Here is a 23,064-nt window from a genome sequence, read left to right on the forward strand (position 1 = left end):
ATAATATCAACAAACTTAGAATGTCACCTCAGAATAGCAAAGATAAGAAAGTACCATCCTTCATTTACACATTTTTTTTCTACAAAGAATTCCAAAACAAACATCACTTCAATTTGATTGAGAATCACAGCTGTGGAGAAAAATCTCTCAGTTTACGGTCCAACAAGCATTATCTTGTTCCTCGCTTCCTGGCCACGGCCGTGATTAGAAGAGGCTGCTGAGAAAGTAGGCATACATAAATAAACGAGACACTTGTCACGTGGTCATCGAAGCAAGTCGCCATATTGGCAGCTCGGGCGTAATGTTGCTGGACGGATGGAAAAGTGATTATAGTTCAGGTTTTCTTGCTTATCCGGAGCCTGGTCCCTTCACATAAACAAAAAATAAGCCTCATCAGTGGCGGCGCTGGACTTCAACATGTAAAGTCGAGGTGCCGAGCAGAGTGGGAATTTCAGCATCAAAAAGGGAATGAAACGGTCAAAAGATTTTTTAAGTTTCACTGAGAAAGTATTAATAAAAGGATTAGGAAGGAGTGAGTTGGCAGGAGAGGTTGGGTGGGAGAGTCGAAGTGAAGGGGGTAATGAAAAGTTAGATACTCGGAGGAAGTGGACTTTGACGATGGTTTAAGGATGCCTAATGGCATCCACAGGAACGGACAACCATGTTGCGGTATTTCTTCAGGATTACGTTGGAGTTGTTGTCAAAGTAGAGGATGGAAATGGCATTCAGTTTTGTTGGAGCACAGCAAGGTTTCGGGACTTTGTGAGGCTTCCTCATATGTACCTGGAAACACAGGGTTCGGAGAACAACACAGCTTAAGTCCCTTCAGAAATGGCATTTTTAGTGAGTGATGTGCAGCCATGTTGATCCAAGAGGCTTTGAAACGAGGGACTTGCTTGTTTATTACTGTTGCTGCGCCTACCTATCGCTTTGCTGATGGGTTTGATCAAAAGACAGCGGGTTCTACTTTACAAACATGTTGCATGTTTATCTGTGAATTTCAATAAGAATATAAAATGAAATGAAACATGAAAAAAGGATTTATTTTTATTTTTATAATACATAGTTGTTGCTGCTGTCATCGTGGCTGTGGCTTGTTGTTTGTGTGCTCCTTCTGTGTCATATTATATATTTTTCTATTGCATTGAGAAGTATGTTACCATGTTTCATTTTGTGTGCTCCTTCCGTATCCTTCATGCATCATACATCATGCTTTACTATCGAGAGTTCCTGCTGTTATAGAATAATAAAAATGGAACTGTTGGAACCGCTACATGAAATTCCAAATCCCGCTTCGTCTTTTTTCTTCTTCTTCATTCCAGAAAGAGGAGTTTTTTTTTTTTTAAAAACGGGTATCTTTATGAATGAACGGACGCAAAATTTTGTTCCAGGTAAATAGATTATTAGCTTTGCAATTGTTCCATCTATTATTATTCTACAACAGAAGGAACCCTTTAGAATAAAACGTGGATGGACAGATAGACGGACGCTGCTCCTTTTAGTAATAGATGTGTGCAAAAGTGCCAAAATGTTTCACATCCTCACCACATCTCCCATTGAACTTCCTGCTCCCTCTGTGCATATTTAAAAAAATATGAGACCCCTACCACAGTTTCACAATTGACGAAACAATACAGCTTAAGTAAAACATGCATGTGGATGTCCCAGCTGTCTATGTCCTAGGTCAGTAATTCTTAACCTGGGAGGAAATTTTAAGATTTCAGGGGGGAAATTGTTTTTTGGGTTGAACAATTTTCAAACTATTTATTGCGTTGAATACGTCGTCCAAATACGCTTCCCAAGCGATGAAAAATTAGCGGAACAAAAATTCATTGAAAATAAACGTGCTTATTTGGCGACACTATAAAAGAAAATATCGTACTACGACAGTCAACGCGACAGATTTTAGGAATGCTAATGTTAAAATAATATAAGACTTAATGTTATGCAATAAATTGTGTATCAATATTTTTATGAAAATATTTATTGGAATAATTTTTTTGAATAAATTTTAGTTTTTTTATTAATTTAATGTTGATAATGTGGTGGGGGGGATATCATTATTCGGCAATTTCAAAGGGAGAAACAATACTAAATAGGTTAAGAAACACTGTCCTAGGTGAAGAGAAAAACGAGTCTCCTGCTGTGATACAGTCAAACGGGGTAGATGTGCCTCTGCAGTGCCATACACTGATGCCTGTATGTCAGATATCGTAAACAGGTGTAAACTCAAACGAACTGCTTTAAAAAAGCATGACGACCTAATCTTTCAAACATTCCACTTTTGTCTTTTATGTGAATAAAATAGTTTTTAATTCTGAGATAAATTTAATCGCCTACTTAATGACAAAAACATGATTGAAATGATACATTGGTAGAGGGATAATGATGATATCATACATCTGATGTATCTGATGATGTCATCAACAGTCAAAATTAACAACGGGTTTTCAGAAAGTTTCTGAGAAAGTTTACTAAAAGTTTATATTAAGGTTTTGAGAAAGTTTGTGAGAAAGTATCAAGTTTTCAAACAAAAAATCGATACACTTTTACGACCTTGTTGCCAATAAAGTCAAAAATGGTCACAAATGACGTAACAAAAAGTGGTCATTATTAAACTGAAAGATTTCGACAGTAATCAAATATTCACTGAAAGAAAATGGTTCAACTACCACTTTACCATGTGCGGGTGTTGTGGAGTGTTCTTGGTTATTCTTAGAGCATACCTGATTCATTAAATGGTATCTTACAACCTTGTGCCGCAAAGCAGCAGAAAGTACTTACTACACCTGCAGAGACTAACTACACCTTTGTAAGGTGTAGTAAGAAAGTACTGACTACACCTGAAACCCAAACAGGACAAAAAAGGCATTTGGTGATGCAACATGAAAGCGTTTTATATTCAAGGCTTTGAGACAAACCTCACTGCAGACATGCATTCAGAATTTGAGAAACAGCAGGAAGACTAACCAGTGTCTGCACAATGGCATGGTTCGTAGCATTCATGTGGGCACCAAGTGGAAACGTACACTCTCCATCGCAATAGTAGGCCGAATAGCCCTCAGGAGCAATGATCCAGTCCTAAAGGTTGTGTGGAGAGTAGGATCATAAACACATGCATGGTTCACACGCATCGGAATGGGCCTTTCAGCAAGAAAAGTCCAAGTACACATGATGTAGCAACACTGTGACATCTATTTGTAACGTATGCAGATATGGTGGAAATGCTCCCCCAACACCCCACCCCCACTCATATGGTGGGAATTCTCTCCCACCCCCCCCCCCGCCCCTTCCAACCCAGTACGCCATAAATTCCACTTCCCTTCCTCCAAAATCTCTATCCATTTCTCCCCACTGTTCCCACACTATCCTAACCTCTGTTATTCCTTCTATCATCCTTGTTTTTATTCCCTTTTCTTCCCTTTCTAAATGTTCGTTCTCATTGTTACTGGGTTTGATTTCTGATACAAAGAAAACGACCAATATGTGCAGTCATATCCTCATTTATCATGGTGCATGCTATCCTCATTTATCCTACAGAGAATAGATTCAACTGAATTTACCTGACTGCAAAGAAGAAAATAATGATCTCACGGCAGCTTTCACAAAAAAGTAGGCCGATGTGTTGGTCCCCTAATGAAACTGTCATTTCCATGTGGAGTCAGGCATAGGTTCAACATTTTGCATTGTTACCTCTGCCACCGAAAGTTGAAGGAGGTTATGTTTTCACCTCTGTCTGTTTGTTACTTACAAAATCAGACATTTTTCAAGGATACAGTATTGGTCAGTCGATTTTGTTATTCTTTCTGTTTGTTTGTTTGTCAATCGCCAACATTTCACGATTCTAAATCGATCGTCATGAAACTTTACCAAGTTGTAGAGGTAGTCTTAACTGAGAAGCCTATTGATTGAGGTCAAAGGTCATCTTCAGGTCAGATTTCTAAAATCGTCATTTTTCATCTGGTTGACTTGAAAGTTGAACAGGATTTGCAAATTGCATCACTGAATTGGGAAAACAACTACTTGATGTCAAAGGTCAACTCAAGGTCAAACTTCTAAAATCATCAAATTTCAGCTGAAAGATCGTCACTTTTCATCCAATTAACCTGAAGATTAAGCAACAATTGCATAGTGCATCACTGAATTTGGAAACCAACTATTTGTGAGATCAAAAGGTCAAAGGTCATCTTAAGGTCAAACTTCTAAAATCATCAATTTCAATCTGAAAAATAGTCAATTTTCATCCGATTCAGCTGAGCCTTGATTAATATTGTCAATTTTAATCTTAATGAAATGGACAATTTGATGTATCCATGGCAATCTTTGGAGAGGAGGTGGATTTTGCAAATATCGTACTCTGCATGACATCTTTTTCTTGTTTGTTTGTGTGCAGGATATCTCAAAAGTTGTGGATGTATTTGAATGAAATTTGGTGGGCAGGTTGGGTGTGTGACAATGATGAACTAATTAGATTTTGGTGAAGATGTACATTCGGATCCAACTACTATAATTTTTAAAGTGATTCTTCACCATTGAGAGATAGGGCTACATCTATATATATATATATATATATATATATATATATATATATATATATATATATATATATATATATATATATATATATATATATATATATAGCACAATATCTCAAAAAGTTTTGGACAGGTTGGATGTGTGAAAAGGACAAATTGATTCAATTTCGGTGAAGATCCTGATCCAGATACGAGAAGTTTTTAATTTTTAAGTGATTCTTCACCAATGAGAGATGGAGCCAAAAACAATATATGGCATGATATTTCAAAAAATGATTGGCCCCGATATGTTCTGGATCAGGCATTGTGTGGCGGAGTTGTGCGTTCTACCGAGTGCCCCTGTAGTTAAGAACTGTTTCTAAACATCTCAGTAGTTACATCATCCATCACATGTTGTGTTTCCCATAGGAGATAAATTTGAAATTTGGGGACTAAGGTGGAAGCTTCCCATCCTACTTGCAGAGTAACAAGACAGGAAAACAGCTGTTAATGCCGAAAACAAGGTCAGCTAAAGAGTTGGGAAAAGGTAACTAAAGCTTGTACATATTAACAATGGTCACATCACATCAATTTCAAAAGTAAATGAATGAATTAAATTACATTCATACTCCATATCAATCAGTGACACAGCTTGCCCATGAGATTGTAAAGTATATTAGTAAAAACAAGTTTATGAAGCCAATGCAATCTTCATAGATGGGGTGCCAGAAAAGCAAGCCTGTGGAAAGAGGTTTGAACAACGCCCCTCCATGGAATTGTCTCTAATGGGCCATTAGCATTCCTGCACTCCACCACAGCTTGTACTCATGCAGCCCCAGACGTGGAAACAAATCTAAAAAGTCATTCCTCCTTTAAGGACCAACAACGTCAAGTGGAGCAAAACAAGCAAAGGGATGTTTGCAAGTGAGTGTGTAAAAGCTGTAAGAGCGTGTTCAAAATTGCTGGGTAATTGGAAAAGCAAGTTGTTTATGTAAAGATGATTGCTGAAAAGTTTGCATTTTATCTGTGTGATCGGTCACGTGGTCAATATAAAACATGCTGCAGTTAATGAAGGCATGTGGTGTATAATTAAAAGATGGGAATTGGATAACATGTAACTTGTATTCATTTTTACATCAGGGATGGCCGATGGAAAATAACGGGACAGATTAATCTTACTAAAGGACAAGATTGTGACATGAAGGACATTGGGCAGAGTAGAAACACATGGTCCAAACCATGTATTGGGGCACTTTAAAGCTCCATATGGTTGATCTGAGTTTTATATATACAGTATGTGAGTGTTCAAAAAGTTCCACAAACAAGAAACAATAATCTAACACATGCCCCCCCCCCCATCCCATAACATTACAAAACATATACAGATAATTATTGTAACCACTAGTAATAGGCGTCCATGACCATCCTTGACCATGTTGTGGAACATCGGCCGAGGCCCTCTCTTCTTTTTTCCTCAGCCATCATTTTTTCGCCTTTATTTGCTTTTTTATTTGTTTTCTCTGCAACCGCTTGAGCGATTGAAACAAAACTTTCAACATTGGAGTGGCTACCCATGGATACATTAAAAAAAAAATTATATGATGATTGGATGGAAAATGTGGCTGCCGTTCCAAAAAGTCTGTTTTCTGTAGGTATAGGTTGTAAGGTGTTTCACGTATCTGGAATAAATGAGTTTGATCTCTCTCAGCCACGGCTGAATTGTTGTTCGACAAACCATATATGCCTCGTCAGAATAAATAAATAAATAAATACAATGCATGTACAGTTCACAAAATAACAGAAACTAAAAAAAATTGCTGATTAAATTTGTTTGAAAAAGATTGAGGGATGACTCACAATGCCAAAGAGTAACGAAACAATTGGTTGGGATCATTGCATAATGACAAAATTCAGGACGCCATTGGCCGCTAATAACGCCTCCATCATTTTGAACAAATATTTGTTGTTTAACTTGTAATGAATACCGTAGTTGTGAATTGGAATCACACAGCAACAGCAAGGCAGTTGTGAGTTTTTCAAAAGAAATAAAAAAATAAAACATTGTATGAGTTTTCTTACAAACAACTTAAACACAGGAGGAAACCATTAGGTCCATAAAAGCCTGCAATATGATTGCCAACCTACGGTTATTTGTCCATGCTATATCCTTTTTAAATGCTGAGCGTCAAGCAAGGAAGTAGCACGCATCATTCTAAATGACTTTGGTATGACTCAGCTTGGGTTCAACCTCCTGACCTCCCAAACTCAGAGCAGACGCTCCAACCATTACACCACCAAGTTTTGTTAAATTAACATGTCAGGATGCCTCACATGCTGCTTATGTAGGCATTGTTATCGACAAATGGTGTATTTAATCACAAATATAAGTCGTCGCAAATAAGCCAGACCTTGTTTCCTTACTTTCTGGCAATGTGAGCTATCTCCACATCTTTTAAAAACATCTATAAACTTCCTTTCTGACTTGCATATACTGTATTTATATGAGAGATACAAATATTGGTCGAACCTTCAGCTATAATGTATAATGGGAAATAAGAGTGAGAGTGAGTCCACTTCACTCAATCCCAATCTTTCTCAAACCACGATTTCAAACAGAGATTTATCATGGTATTGAAGATATTTATTTGTATTCCTTCATTTATTGTAGTTACTGGAAACACCTGCTCCCTTAAGGAGCAGCCTGGGGAGGGTATGATATAGTGGGGGAGGTGTGGCAAATGTATGTATAGCCATGGTTATTAATCCCCAGGTCTGCAGCAGGGGTCAGTAAACCACTCGCACTATGGCACATGTAATGTTGAAAATCGGAAGTCGATCACCCCACAAGTGGGGCGGGGGGGGGGGGAGGAGGAAGGTTGTGCCAATGGCCTGACCCTGGATACCACTCTATCAGGAATACAAACAACATGGATAAACGCTCTTTATTTATTACATCACAAAAGGTGTTGTTAGTGGTTCGACATCGTTCACTTGCTCACATGTACATACCAGCAAATACCACCCGTCGCTTCACTGAAGGGTCAATAAAGTGGGAGGGGTGGGGGGATAAAAGGGAGAGAGAGAGAGAGAGAGAGAGAGAGAGAGAGAGAGAGAGAGAGAGAGAGAGAGAGAGAGAGAGAGAGAGAGAGAGAGAGAGAGAGAGAGAGAGAGAAGGTGTAGGGTGAGAGTGGGAAGGGGAGGCAGAGAGGATGAGGAAAGGCAATTTAGGGGGGAGGTGGGGAGAGTGACACCTCACCAAACGTTTTGATTCACTGCGGGAGGGAGGGTGCGTGAAAGAGACACACACACACAGCGAGAGAGTGACAGGTGTGGGAGGAGAGTTCTGCATTTTATGAGGAGAGGGGAGCGAGGAGGGGACAGAGTGAGAGAAAAGGGTGGGGGAGAGGAAGAAAAAAAAATAAAAGACAGGTGAGGAGTGGAGGTGGGGTTAACAAAGAGAATGATATGTGACGCTTGATGTCCGAACACAGAAAAACAAAAACGTGTCAGAACAGCTGTACACACAACGACACAACAGTGTTTGTAAAGTAATCCGCTGGCACATCTGCAAAAACTTTCGATATTCCAGTTCCAGAAGTTTTGTGGGAAAATGAACCAAAAGAAATCACTGAAAACACTGAAGTACCGTTCACATACGACCTTATGATCTCATCAGGCATGAACATCGAAAACAAAACATTGCGACCACATATAATACTTAAGGCCCAGTCACACCTTGGCGTTTTAGCCAACGTATGCCGATTTTTGAAATTTTTTTCTAAAACGCTGGCACACGTTGAATACGTTATGGATAAGTTTTGATAACATTGAGAGCACGCTGAAAAACACTGCCATACGTCGTAGTACGCTGGCTTTAAACGTTGTATTTTTCGGTTGTCCTCAAATTTTTGCATGCTTGAAATTTCATGACGTATGCCGGCGTATGACTCACACGTTCCGCTACGCTGGCCACAAGTTGTATGCACGGTCTGCGATCGTTGACAGACGTCAACACATGCTATTGTAAGTTAATCATAAGTTGAGACACGCCGAGGTAATGTTTAGCGTACCCGAAACTTATTTCTAACCTATGATTAACGTGTTGTTGGCACGTTACGCGATCGTTGCCACACGTCGACAGACGTTACTTTTAAGTTACTCATAGGCTGAAAGACGTCGGTATTGTGACGTCCACAGGACTTGAACAGTCCCGCCAACGTAGAATGAGCCGAAACGATGGAGGCGGTTTATTTATTTATAACCCAAACATGGCGGTTCTAATCGCTCTACCGCAAACGGGACGAGGAAGGTGGCACGAGTCACTTTTCACTGAGTTGATGATGTTTATTTGTTTTTATTATTACCAGAAATAACAAGACTCGGCAAGAAGAGGGATCCGGGGCGATTCGACGGGATGGTGTGGGATCGGGCATGGGGAAAAACACAGACAATTCCAATGAATATACAGTTCTCAATCCCTCTAAGGCGCCAAGCACACACACACACACACACACACACACACACACACACACACACACACACACACACACACACACACACAAACGTAGCTATTTCTGGTGGTCAGGCTGGACCGTGGTGTGGACGCAACTGTCGCTGGATCTGCGTCGGACGAGCTGGCCTTGCTCTTGTCAGGGGGGCAGGAGAAACCGTGGTGCTGTCGACCTCCTGGTCTTGGCCCAAGTCCGCTCACAGCCGCCAGGGAACCAGTTCTGGCGCCAAGTTGCGAGCAGGAGAGGGAGGCAGGTCCGCCCGCCGTTCGACCCCGTACTCCGAGTCAGCAGAACCCCAGAGCCAACCAAGGTGAGGCACGAGGCTCAGCAAGGCTCCAAGACACGATTAAGAACACGATCGAATCAGCACAACAACAAGGATGCTCCCCCCGCAACAGCCTCCCCACCAAAAAAACCACGATCTTTTGGTTGTAATCTTCTTCCTCTTCCTTTTCGACCCCGAACAGAACCTTTTTATCCTCCTGTCCTCGTCACTTCCAATCGAGCCGTTTATTGGCCCACCGCCATCGCCTTCCGCCAATCGTGATCACGGGGCGGAGCCATCCGCTGCACTGTCCTGTGACGTCACGGCCAGTCTCCAGAGAATACCAAAAGGGGTTTACGCAGACACACTTACCCTATCCCGTGTCCCTATCTAATTACGTGACAATTATCATTTCCCCCCTTGAAGAAATGAACATTTACTAGACAACTTATCACCACTGAATTGCTACTTATTACATCGAGATCCTGGTAAACTCGAACAGCATGGCATACCTAATTAAACATCCTAATTACCCTTTGAATGCATACCCCCCCTCAAACGTAACACTGCCCCCTCCTCTGGTACCGCAGCTCCTGCAAGGTATATCACAGGCGCTACCATACCAGCCTTAACACTTACTGACTCACACCTAATTAACCTAAAGAAATAAAGTAGGAGGGGCAATGGGCAGCGAGTCGCAGCTAACTTACCTATCCTGCTTAATGTACTACCCCCTTATGGCCTTATCCTCGCCTAAACAATCATTCGTTTTTTATTTATTTATTTATTTATTTATTTTATCACATGAGAGCACTGAGCGAAGTTGCACTCCATCCTCCGGATCATCGCTCTTGCCCAGCACTCTTCCAGTGATCTGGGGAGGGAAACAAAAGGTTCCACAAAAACACAACACTTATACTTTACATTCCTACTCTAAGCCTTAACGACACTATTCACAGGATATTTACACTTGACCGCCTCCCCCAGTGGATGCTAATAGACCCAGCGTTACCTGGGGAACCAATTTTCAAATTTGCTTGCCCCAAAATTATGCGGACATCATGCCCTTGCTGCACCTGTCAAGTTGTGCGGGATCGGGTGGGACTCACATCTTCACAACACTCACACCATGGTCATCATCACATTTCTAGGTCATGGTCCTCATTTTAATCATGCAGGCTGAATCCCGTCGTGGCCGTGGGGTGGGTTACCACAAGATGATGGGGGCATCTCAGGTGCAACCATGCCCACAGGTAAGCTTTAGTCCAACCCGGACGTTTCTCCACCCCGCTCCCTTTGATTCCCTCCCCCCTGGTAGCCATCAGCTCTAATCCCGTACAACACTCTGGAAGGGGTCTCACTGGCTCCTCTGGCCTTCCTGGGTCGCCAAGGTCCTACCCGTCTTGGTCACCCAACCAGACCCTCTCCCAGTTGCCTCCAGACACTGTCACCATTAGCCACCAGGTGGTGAATCTCCTTGAAGGGGGTCGCAATTCACGCTCACCGTGAGCTTCAGCAATCCCTGTGGACAAGCACATCATCCCCACCCACAAAACCCACATGACTCCCCCACCCCATCGGCCTTACATGTGACACCTGCTTTTCTGACACTTCACCGACCATGACCTTCCCTGTTACCACACCATGTCCAATAAAAAATCAATGTGTGCACCATACATTTCACTTCTTAACTTAAAACAACTCACACAGCACTTCTCACCCGATCCACGCACCAGCCATTGGACAGCCACTTGTGCCCGCTTTGTTACCAATTACCCACTGTCCCGATTGTCACTCTAAAACCCAGCAGAACTTACAAACCCATGTCAATTTTCCCACAATTCATTTTTTTCCACCAAAGGAGGGCACTTCGCCACAATCTCAGCAGCCGAGCATGGCCGTATATGCTCAGCCCAATCTAGTCTCCCCGACCCCCGACAGTGATCTCCGGACCCGACCTATGAAAGGGCATCTCGGATAGACCTGGCGGTTCAGCAGGAGGATTCACCCTCTCCAAGTCTAAAAGTCTATTGGAGGGTCCCTCCATCGCCGGGTACCGGCAATATCGTTGCATGTGTCCTCGTCGCCCGCACCGGAAACAACTCCCCATAAAAGGCCCCCGTGAGTATCGGTGAAATGTCTCTTCCGGTTCCGGACCCCCTCAGCCATAATCGAATTGCTCTTTTGGCTGGGCTGGACCCCGCCGCTTTGGCGCATCAACTACCGAATTACCCCTTATCAAACTTGACAGTTTCTGGCAAATTTCCTGAAACATTTGGGTAATGCCAATTTCTCCCAGCCCCCCTCCCTGATCCTGGATCTCCGCCTGTCGGATCGTCACCGATGGCCTCTCTGGAACCCGACCCGGCCGACTCCACGAGACCAGCCTGGCCGCGCACTCGGCCGCTCGATGCACGGTGGGTGGATCCTGTAGCTCCACTAGCGCTCGGACCTCAGGGTCAGGAAGAGCAGCTAAAAATTTGTCGAGTGCCAGTCTGTCCCACGCCTCCACTGTAAGGTCCCGATACGCGATCCTGACTGATTGGTAAATGTCCTGTGCCAGCTCCTGCACTGTCTCACCCGGCTTTAATCTGCGGTGCTGGAGCTGAGCCCGCACCAGATCACAGTTTGCCGCGAACCCAAACCGACGGCTCAACGCCTCGCAAATGTGGGAGCTGGTCAACATCCCCTCCGCGATCACGTTTAACACATCTGCGGCTGGTCCCCGCAACGTTGCCACCAAATTCCCTGTACGTTCCCGCTCATTCCACCCGTTTAGTCGGGAAATGCACTCAAATTGCGTCAGAAAAGCTTCAACGCTCCCTGACCCGTCAAAATTTACCAGGGGGATCACTTTTACGGTGGCCTGCTTCTCAGTTTCTCCCTTGTCCGAATCCAGCCCAGGGAGCAAACACCCTTGTGGCTGCGTATCCAATTTCGGAGCCCACTGTGGCCAAAGATGTTTAGTGGTGAGGGTCTCATGGGTCAATTTTGCCTCCTGTTCCAAACGTTGAATGGACCGATTCACCTCTTCCCGCAGGATCTTCTGGGCCCACACAACCTCCTCCAAGGCTCCGTCACGAGTTTGTAGCTGCTCCTCAACCAACCCGGACACTCTACTTACAAAAGACGGCTCTACCAGGCCTTTATCCAACACTTCATCTTGGCTCATAATTTTATCTTGTTCGTCCAAACGAGCCTCCAATCCTTTTACCTCCTCCGCCAAATTCATCCCTTGCTTCCTCAGCTCTCCCCACTCTTCAACTTGCAGCTGCATACGAGCATCCACACAGGCACGATGACGTTCCAGGCTTTCATCCACTTTATCAACCCAAATGTTCGTTGCATCAATTTCATCTACCAATTTTTTTCGTATATTTTCCCCCTCCAATGTAATTTCTACCTTTGTTTCCTCCAATCTATCCTCGAATTTACTTTGTATTTCTCCCAATTTAACATCCACACACTCCTGCATCTCAGTTTTCATTTTCTCCATCTTTTCCCCCAATTCATCCCTCATTAAATCAATCCGTGCACCCAACTGTACCCCCATTACCCCCAATTGATCTGTCATTTCTGCCCTTTGTGTCACGAATTGATTTTCCATTTGTGCCGTCATTTCTGCCCTCTGTGTCACGAATTGATTTTCCATTTGTGCCGTCATTTCTGCCATTTGTGCCCCCTGTGCCGTCATTTCTGCCATTTGTGCCCCCTGTGCCGTCATTTTTGCCCCCTGTGCTGTAATTGCACTCATTAAACGTTCCAACATTGTCCAGATCGTCATCGTGCCGGTTTCCGGCGTTGCCGGCTCCGTTACGGGCGATGAAGCACGGTCCACGCTCGGAATGGGGGAGGTTCCAACCCTACCCCCGTCTCTCCCTTCTTCCCCCGACTCGCTGCCAGACACGTGGCCTTCCTCCTCAAACATCTGCACATCCGCCATGGTGCAGAAGTCCCGTTTGCCGCCAATTAATTTAAATTTGAAAAATCCCGCCAAAATTTTCCCGCGCTCACGCGCTTTTCTGTAGTAATTTTATACTCCAATTCGTGGCAAGATTTTAATCCTGGTATATAATTTAGAGGGGTTCGAACAACCAACACCCTGACACCAATGTGACGTCCACGGGACTTGAACAGTCCCGCCAACGTAGAATGAGCCGAAACGATGGAGGCGGTTTATTTATTTATAACCCAAACATGGCGGTTCTAATCGCTCTACCGCAAACGGGACGAGGAAGGTGGCACGAGTCACTTTTCACTGAGTTGATGATGTTTATTTGTTTTTATTATTACCAGAAATAACAAGACTCGGCAAGAAGAGGGATCCGGGGCGATTCGACGGGATGGTGTGGAATCGGGCGTGGGGAAAAACACAGACAATTCCAATGAATATACAGTTCTCAATCCCTCTAAGGCGCCAAGCACACACACACACACACACACACACACACACACACACACACACACACACACACACACACACACACACACACACACACACACACACACACACACACACACACACAAAACGTAGCTATTTCTGGTGGTCAGGCTGGACCGTGGTGTGGACGCAACTGTCCCTGGATCGGCGTCGGACGAGCTGGCCTTGCTCTCGTCAGGGGGGCAGGAGAAACCGTGGTGCTGTCGACCTCCTGGTCTTGGCCCAAGTCCGCTCACAGCCGCCAGGGAACCAGTTGTGGCGCCAAGTTGCGAGCAGGAGAGGGAGGCAGGTCCGCCCGCCGTTCGACCCCGTACTCCGCGTCAGCAGAACCCCAGAGCCAACCAAGGTGAGGCACGAGGCTCAGCAAGGCTCCAAGACACGATCAAGAACACGATCGAATCAGCACAACAACAAGGATGCTCCCCCCGCAACAGCCTCCCCACCAAAAAAAACACGATCTTTTGGTTGTAATCTTCTTCCTCTTCCTTTTCGACCCCGAACAGAACCTTTTTATCCTCCTGTCCTCGTCACTTCCAATCGAGCCGTTTATTGGCCCACCGCCATCGCTTTCCGCCAATCGTGATCACGGGGCAGAGCCATCCGCTGCACTGTCCTGTGACGTCACGGCCAGTCTCCAGAGAATACCAAAAGGGGTTTACGCAGACACACTTACCCTATCCCGTGTCCCTATCTAATTACGTGACAATTATCATTTCCCCTCTTGAAGAAATGAACATTTACTAGACAACTTATCACCACTGAATTGCTACTTATTTCATCGAGATCCTGGTAAACTCGAACAGCATGGCATACCTAATTAAACATCCTAATTACCCTTTGAATGCATACCCCCCCCTCAAACGTAACAGTATAATGGATCGTCCTTGCGTCAGCGTCCACGGCCACGGCCAGGACACTTATTTGCAGCATTCTTCAAACTTTTCTTCGGCATGACGAGGATGTTCACACTTCGATGTCTAGCTTGGCTATGATTCCAATTGTCCATCGGCAGCGTCTATTTAAAATAGTCGAGTTTGAGCGTTTTAACACGTTCAGAAGAAACGCTTCAAATTTCCAAACCCCAGTGTCAAAAAACAAAGGCGAGTGACAGCAATTTAAATCGTTCATTGTAAACAATGAAAATAGCTGAGTGGTACCGTTTAAAAGTCGTTGAGTGTAAAAAAAAATCCAATTGTTGAGCGCAAGCATCTACTTTCAATAGTGGAGATGCAGCCATTTAAATCGTTGAGTGGCAGCCTATGAATAGCAAACCCTACGTCACCGGCAAAGATAAACTGCCGCACGATATGGATAAGTTAGGCTATCGCTGGGCATAGTTTGTGAACGCCGGCTACACGATAATTATTCGTTGGTATACCGTATCTATAAGTTATCGAAGCGCTCTATGCACATTATTAGTTCATTGTGCATTTGTCCAACCCGTTATGAATAGACCTAAATTGTAAAAACAAGCCATAGCTCATTGTTGAAAAAGCCCCATAAAAAATTAGCCGCGAAGAACTTCGAACAATGGTGCAAAGATGTCTCCTACCCGTGGACACGCGGACGCAAGGAGGATCCATCATAACCCACACCCTCCCCCTCACACTCACCTACTACTGCCAACATGAACAAACTACTACTAATACTGATACTGATACTGTTACTGCTGACATGGACATCGACTCAAAAAGGACTCGAAAACACTGTTGAGTTCCCCTTTTATGAACACCATTTTTATATACCAATTCCCAAAATCGCTGGGAACACGTCTTTATATGGCAGTTGTAAGTTAGAAACACGTTCATTTATTTTTTTTGTCGACCGGAAGACGTCATTGGAATACGTCTACATACGTCAATGTGTGTTGGGACTACGTAAAGAATTGGTTCAAAGCACGTCAAACATAAGTTAGAAATAAGTATCGCGTAAAAAAGACATTACCGCGACGTGTTTCGACTTATGAGTAGCTTATAAGTAGCCTTTGTGGACGTGTGTAAGCGTCCGCATATCGTGTGTACAACTTATCCCCATCGCATGCGGAACGTGTGTCATACGCCAAGTATGTCATAAAATTTTGAACATGTTTAAAATTCCTTGACGTACTCTACTTACTACGACGTATGATAGCGTACTTTAGCGTATACTCACGTATACCAAACTTACTCATACCATATTTGACGTGCCCCAACGTTTTAGACACATTTTTCGCCAAGATCGCCAAGGTGTGACTCCGATGTTGACACTTCCATTTCTACGGCAGTTATGATTCGAATCGTTGTGCGTCAGCCTTTTAATAGGCTATGTCACGACATCGTCAGCGATGCGTGCAACGCGCTATGCCTAAGTTAGACTATCGTTGGGCATAGGTTGTGTAGGCCGACAACAGGTTCAGCATTCGTTGGTATAACTTATCTATAACACAATGAAACGTTCTGTGTCCGTTACCAATGCGTTATACATAAGACCAAGTCGCTATGAATACGTCCGAATCTTTAAAAAAAAAAACATCAAAAGTTCAACGTAAACCAGCGTTTTACATAAATTTTAATATGTTGCCATCGCTGGCTAAAACGTCAAGGTGTGACCGGGCCTTTAGGTACAGTAGTACCTCTACTTACAAATTTAATTCGTTCTGGGAGTAGTTTCGTAACCTGAAACCTTCGTAAGTAGAGACGCCTTTTGAATGTAAATGCGCTAATCCGTTCCAAGCCCCGCAAAATTCGGACATTTTTTTTTAATAAATCATAAAAATGCATCAGAACATGAAACAAATACATGTTAAAATTAGATTACCGCACAATAAACATAAAACGAGAGGCACATAATGTAAAAAACAAAGAATAAAGGAAATAATAAAAATATTCATTTACCTTTTAACTGCTATTCTCGTTACTTTTTGGCCTCTTTGTTTACTGGTCCTTATCAGCTGTGTTTATTGCCTCGCGTTTCGTGAAGAATTGATCCAATGACGTCTGCTTTTGCCGGCTTTTAACAATCCGTCGGAAATGCGCGAGGCAGACATCGTCATAGTGTGCGATAGCCCGACTTGTGAACACTTTTTCCGGGTGATTCTTTTCAACAAATTCCGAGACTTCATGGAATTTTCCAAAAATGTCTTTGATTTGGGCTGATGGAATAATGGCTGCCTCCTCCTCCTCCTCCTCCTCGTCCTCTTTGAACTCCTCCTGCACCGCGGTGTGTTGCATCACCTCCAATTCCTGCAGCTCCTTCGTCGAAAGCTCCTCGTTGTGCTCCTGAATCAGCTCGTTGATGTCCTCGTCATCCACCTCAAGACCCATGCCCTTTCCCAGCGAAATAATTTCGCCATGGCGAAGAACAGAGTGAAGTCCAGTCCTCCTTTTAAACTTCTCGAACCACCCACGCGATGCCTTAAACTCCTGGTGTAGTCCTTGCGCCGAATTCCCCTCGCCTGTATCCTCCTTCACGAGGTCAGTAAAGATGGCGGTTGCCTTTGCGCAAATTATGGCCTCTGTCACTGTGTCACCAGCGATCTCTCTCCTTTATCCACACGAGTAACAACCTCTCCATCTCATCGTTCACTGCCGACCTCCTCTTGGAAATGACAGAGAGGCCTTTGGAAGGAGCCGTAGCTTTTAGGGCTTCCTTTTGTTTTATTATCGTGCCGATCGTAGATATATTACGGCCATATTCTTTTGCGAGATCAATCAAACGCATCCCCTTTTCATACCTTTCTATTATCTCTTGCTTTGTTTGTATGGCCAGAAAAACTCTTCTTCTTCTTTTCTCCTTGTCCACTTTTCTTCATTGCTTTCTTGGGGTCCATTGTGAATAAAAGTTACTGTAATCCACACGCGTACTGTACTGTAACACTGTCCGAGCACTTCGTAGCGGGACCATAGACTGTATACAGTATAACTATATTTACAGAGCGGGACGGGGACACGAAGAGCATGCTGGGATACACGCATACGCAAAGGGTTGCCAGGCAGATTTTAGGCGATAGCCAATGGCAGAGCAGCTACAAGTTTGTTTACGTTCGGGAAACTCTGGGAGCAGCGAAAAGCAGCGCGTACTGTACTGTATTTTTGACTTCGTATCCTGAAACGCCTTCGTAACTAGAGGCAATATTTTCCCGTTCAGGCACTTCGTAACCTGAAACATTCGTATGTAGAGACATTCGTAAGTAGAGGTACCACTGTATATAAAAAAGAGAAGAAGGCATTGCTAATTGAAGTGTTAATACCAGTGATTTTGGACCAACGAATCAAGAAAATGACCAAATATCAAGACCTCAAGCACAAAGTGAAAATATCCTGGAAGCTGAAGAAGGCCAAAGTTGTACCTGTGATGATGAATAAGCTCATGGGAATGATGAAGAAGAACCTCACAGAGATATTAAAAACAATCCCTGGGAATATCACGACAAACAAACTAAAGTTGGAAGCCGTCCTGGGCTCAGTAACAATCCTGAAGGGAACCCTTGTCACAAAACTTTGAAAACAGAAAACGTCACAGCTTGGTCCATGAATTGTGACCCCTTACTGAAATGAAGGTGGATACTTTGAGCCAACCCTGGAAGGACTCCATTCCACATTCTGAAACCCACAGATGCAGATATCAATCAACGACACACACACACACACACACACACACACACACACACACACACACACACACACACACACACACACACACACACACACACACACACACACACACACACACACACACACGAAATGGATGCACAGGGGGTTTATACTCGAACCCCACAACAAATACATGGATGCAGTTACTTAAAATGAACACATTAAATGAAAATAGACAAATATTTACAAAGGACGATAACCAAAAGGTATTGATAATAACGTGAATTAAATAAACGTCCAAGTCGAGGCACCTTTTCACAAGGACTTAATTACAGACAAAGGGAAAACAAAATACAAAGAAAACCCTTCCTTTATTCTTGTGCTTGGCTTGACATAGAGCTGATCTTTATGGAACTTGGAATTGAGGTGCTTCCACCAGCACGTGTAGATGCGCACAAAATGGTGCCAAGCCGCTTCTCTCATAGCAGGACAGATGCAAGCCAGGCAAGCCACAAGCGGCACTCAACACCAAGGCTCAGAGACCCATGTAACTGCTCCGTGCGTCGACCGTCCTCACCGACCCACTATTTGACATACATGAGGCTCAGGGTCTGTTCCTCATAATCCAACCAAGAGCCAAGGCCAGCATCTTGCTTCACCACGCGAGCCAAATCGCCTCAACACGAATGCAAGAATTGTGCCGTCTTTGTGCGTCGAAGGAAAGCCAGCCATAAAGCCCTGTTCTTACAGGCCATCATCTATGTTCTTTCTCGACCGCGTGCATCCTTCACTCTGCACTCAACCTCTCTTCCAAAATCAACTCTGCCTCATGCATGCGCTCTCCCTGAACTCCACTCTCCTCTCGCCCTTTTTTCCTGCAACTTTTTTCCTTTTTCCTCTCCTCCTGCCCTTTTTTTCCTTATTGGAATCAACCAACCCTTCCTCTTCGACGTCATGCCGAACAATCCTCCGCCCCCAGGGCGTGGCCTGCTCGCACGAAACCCGGGAAAGCGGGGCTTTTGCCTACTCGGCTAGCTTCAGACGTTACGCCCATCAATCATCAGCCTCGAGGGTGTGACTTCGCTCGCTGTCACCCTTGGAGGCGAGGCTGCTGCCTGCTCGGCATGCTTGCTTGTTTCTCATCATGGTTTTGGTTATAAAAAAAAAACATAGGGAAAAGTCACAGGGGGGCAATTACATACTGGGGAAGCATATTCTTAAACCCGAGCTGATTTAGGCCTAGGTCACATTTGCCACGGCGGCCGTGGGGTCTCCAAAATCTGCGGCCACTAGCAATTCTACGGCGGCCACAGTATTTCCACGGTCACACAATGTAGCAGTCACATGTGTTTTTATTTTCTGGGTAGCCGCACAGCGTGTTTATAAATTGTGGAGACCGAAAACGTGGGGGTGCCGTACGCTCTTTGATTTGATGTCGCACAGTGACCTTAGGGCGTCCCTGCGGCGGCAATATAATTTTCAAGGCAGACGCAAGGAGACCACGAGGTGCCCGCAAGGCGACCGCAGGGGGGCCTAAGGCGAACGTGCGGCCAGACGGACGGTAACGAGTGGGTATATATACCAGTCCTTTTTTTACTGAAATAAAAATATACCAGTATATATAATTGAATATACTATAACTATAATATACCGTGATCCCCCAGAATCCGAACGGCCAAGCTCTTTGAACAAATTGGAATCCGAACAATTTTTTTCGAGAAAGTTTGGCCCAAAAAACCCAATACATTTAAAAAAAAAACCGAACAAAACGTAGTGTTCATGTTTGTTCACGTGTCTCCCCCAACTGTTCGACCCGCATCTTCGCGCTTTGTTCATTCAGTTCGTCGGTGGAAGTACTCAGTCACATTTGCTCTACGGCGAGGATAATGCGGCCGTACGCCCTCTGAATTGACAGAAACGTGCGGCGGACGCAGAGAAACTGAGGTGGCCTCAGGGAGGCCCTACGCCGTTTGGCTATATTTTACAGGCCATAGGGGCGCCGTGGAATTATAACTGCGGAGTTATAACTTTTTTCATTTCTACGCTCACCGTAGCAATTTGACAAAGCCAAGCTATGACGTAGATGTGTTCCACGTCGACTGTACATAGGACGTACGGTGGGCTTGCGTTTTCCGTGCGGCTGCGTGCGAGTGTCCATACATTTTGTAGACCCTCCGGGCGCCGAGCCAAATATGACTTAGGCCTTACCTCGTGTTTTCACCTTCATTTTTTTTAAATCATCTTGTGTTTTAATTATTAACAAAAAAAGCAATCTGATCACGTGGTGTGACGGACTGTCGGGCAAGGATTGAATTTCACAGCAAAACCGGTTGTAATTTTTAATATCCATGATTACGTCAGCCCGATGCGTTTGATGAAAGTGATTGTGGTTCTGGGGACATCATGTTTGATGAGCTGCACTGGGGGCAGCGCTCTCGCAGAGTGCGTGAACGATCGGAACCCAGGCCGGAGCATGAGCCAGTGTGGACCTTTGGATTGGTGATTGTACCAGTTTACATACAATACACCGCCACCGAAGGTCATTTACTCATCCTATTTTACCTTAAACATGGGGAATTTCAGTTTAAAGTGTCTTGAAAGTGGGTTTTCTTTTGGTCCACGAACAGATTAATTCACTTTCCATTATTTCTTATTGGGAAAATATTTTTTGAATCCGAACTTTTTGCAATCCGAACAGCCTCCAGGAACGAATTAAATTCGGATTCTGGGGGCACCACTGTGTATAGGCAAACAACTATACTCTGATCTCTAGCGGTAGCACACGGTGGATGCATGGTTGACGCAGACTGCCACGGAGGCCGTATGTAGGTGCACGGCGGGTGTAGGGGAACCATGCGTCAACCCTGCCTTGCCCGCAGGTAGTCACACAGACTGCAAGGCCACCGTACGGCGACCGTGTAAATAGTGCGGCAGCCGTAATTTTTTGGGGGTTGGGAAAATTCATTTTTCATTGAGAAGAGCTTACGGCAGCCGCACGGAAAACGCAAGCCCACGGCACGCCCTATGTACGGTCGACGTGGAACACATCTACGTCATAGCTTGGCTTGTCTAATTGCTACGGTGAGCGTAGAAATGAAAAAAGTTATAACTCCGTGATTTCATTCCACGGCGACCCTACGGCCTGTAAAATATAGCCAAACGGCGTAGGGCCACCCTGAGGCCACCTCAGTTTCTCTGCGGCCGCCGCACGTTTCTGTCAATTCAGAGGGCGTACGGCCGCCTTATCCTCGCCGTAGAGCAAATGTGACTGAGGCCTAACACCGCACCACCCCTTGTGTGGTGACACATAACACTTAATCTCAAAGTTTCCCTCCTTAATTACATTGAGATGCCTCCTACACATCCATGGACTAAACTACTCTATTCAATGCTTAATTCCCTATTAAATTCCTCCATCTACCCCCACAATCGTAACAATATTTATATACGTATATATATATATATATATATATATATATATATATATATATATATATATATATATATATATATATATATATATATATATATATATATTTTAATGTGAGCAGTGTGGTTGTACTCTGAAGTGCATTAAAAAATTGTTGGAAAACAATTGCCTCAAACATAATCCATTCGTTACATTCATTAATAAATTCCAAATACAGTTGAGACACTTCAAGTCAAAAGTGGTCTCCCTGATTATTTAATATTTGCAAACACAGATTTGATTTTTTTTCGTATTATAATTATAATCACTATATCCTTAAGAATTCATGGAATTCATGAGAAAGTGCTTTTGGTTTCATCTTTTAACAATTTATTTTGTTATGTTTAACTTAATGGATTTTCAATTTGACTCAGACTTTTGTACCCCACTATGTCTCATCTGTAGAACTTGTTGAATGGCCTTCATATTTCCCAGCACGGTGGTTACTTGTGTTGCAGATAATCTGTTATTACTCAAAAGTGCGTGAATGGGAGATAGCCAGCTTAATGCCAGTTTTGAAATTGGACAGTTGTGACAGTGATGTTATAAAGACTTTGTGATTTTACAAGAGGTCCATGGTAACGTTTGAATGAGTGCGTTACAAGTGTACCAACCTGCCAACTCAAATTCTGAAAGCTCACGTACATCTGGCGGATCTTGCATGCCTGCTTCATCTCACTGCTGTTGTAACCTGAGTGAGACAACATCGATAGGAAAAGGAAGAGATATGTTAGCCATTGAAGTTTTGATTCAAACTTTTAATCATTGGAAAAGTAATACAAGCAAACAGTATGAAAACTTTTGTCTCCATGAAATCGATTAAATATTTGAGAGATAAACGGTATTGGAATTATTATTGGGCAGAAAAGAGACAATGAAAACAAAGTACCTAAAACATATCTGTATTACAACGTTTTGATCTACAAACCTTTTGATCACTTCTCATACTTTTTCAAAAATAGTTATCTTCCTCGCTTTGTAGTTTAGCTGATATCCATTTCAACAAAAATCCCCGAAGATCTAATGAGGTTTTCAGATTTCGACGAAATTTCATGAGAATCGCACATTCAAAGCTGAAGGCACTGCCAACCAATATAGTTGCCCGGCAGGCAAGTCCATCTTTTTGTAACCACTGAGTAGTCTTTATCCGGTACAATGTAGGCATTGTGTGTCAGGTGTTCAGTATGTGAATCTGACTATTGACAGGTGTGTGTGTGTGTGTGTGTGTGTGTGTGTGTGTGTGTGTGTGTGTGTGTGTGATTATTTGAGTGTTTTTTTTCTCTTTACTTGCAT

The 23,064-nt window shown here is 43.7% G+C and overlaps 1 protein-coding gene across 2 annotated transcripts in view; it reads right to left on the bottom strand.

Moving 5' to 3' along the window:
* Positions 1 to 23,064, bottom strand: part of LOC147026065 (bone morphogenetic protein 7-like) — a 69,953-nt gene that overhangs the window by 2,071 nt on the left and 44,818 nt on the right. Inside the window, exons 5-7 of one of the 2 annotated variants that reach the window (XM_085881087.1) lie at positions 22,417 to 22,462; positions 2,971 to 3,081; positions 1 to 783 (exon numbers count right to left, since the gene is read on the bottom strand). The exon at positions 1 to 783 is cut by the window's left edge and continues 2,071 nt beyond it. In XM_085881087.1, the coding sequence (XP_085737213.1) occupies positions 3,003 to 3,081; positions 22,417 to 22,462 (125 nt within the window). In that variant the 3' untranslated portion in view covers positions 1 to 783; positions 2,971 to 3,002. Of the gene's footprint in view, positions 784 to 2,970; positions 3,082 to 22,385; positions 22,463 to 23,064 lie in introns of both variants that reach the window. The other variant, XM_085881086.1, reaches the window with a different exon arrangement.

This window comes from Eptatretus burgeri, chromosome 5 (genome assembly GCF_056783735.1).
Source record: "Eptatretus burgeri isolate ZD-2024b chromosome 5, Ebu_testis_v1, whole genome shotgun sequence".
NCBI classification, from domain to species: Eukaryota; Metazoa; Chordata; class Myxini; order Myxiniformes; family Myxinidae; genus Eptatretus; species Eptatretus burgeri.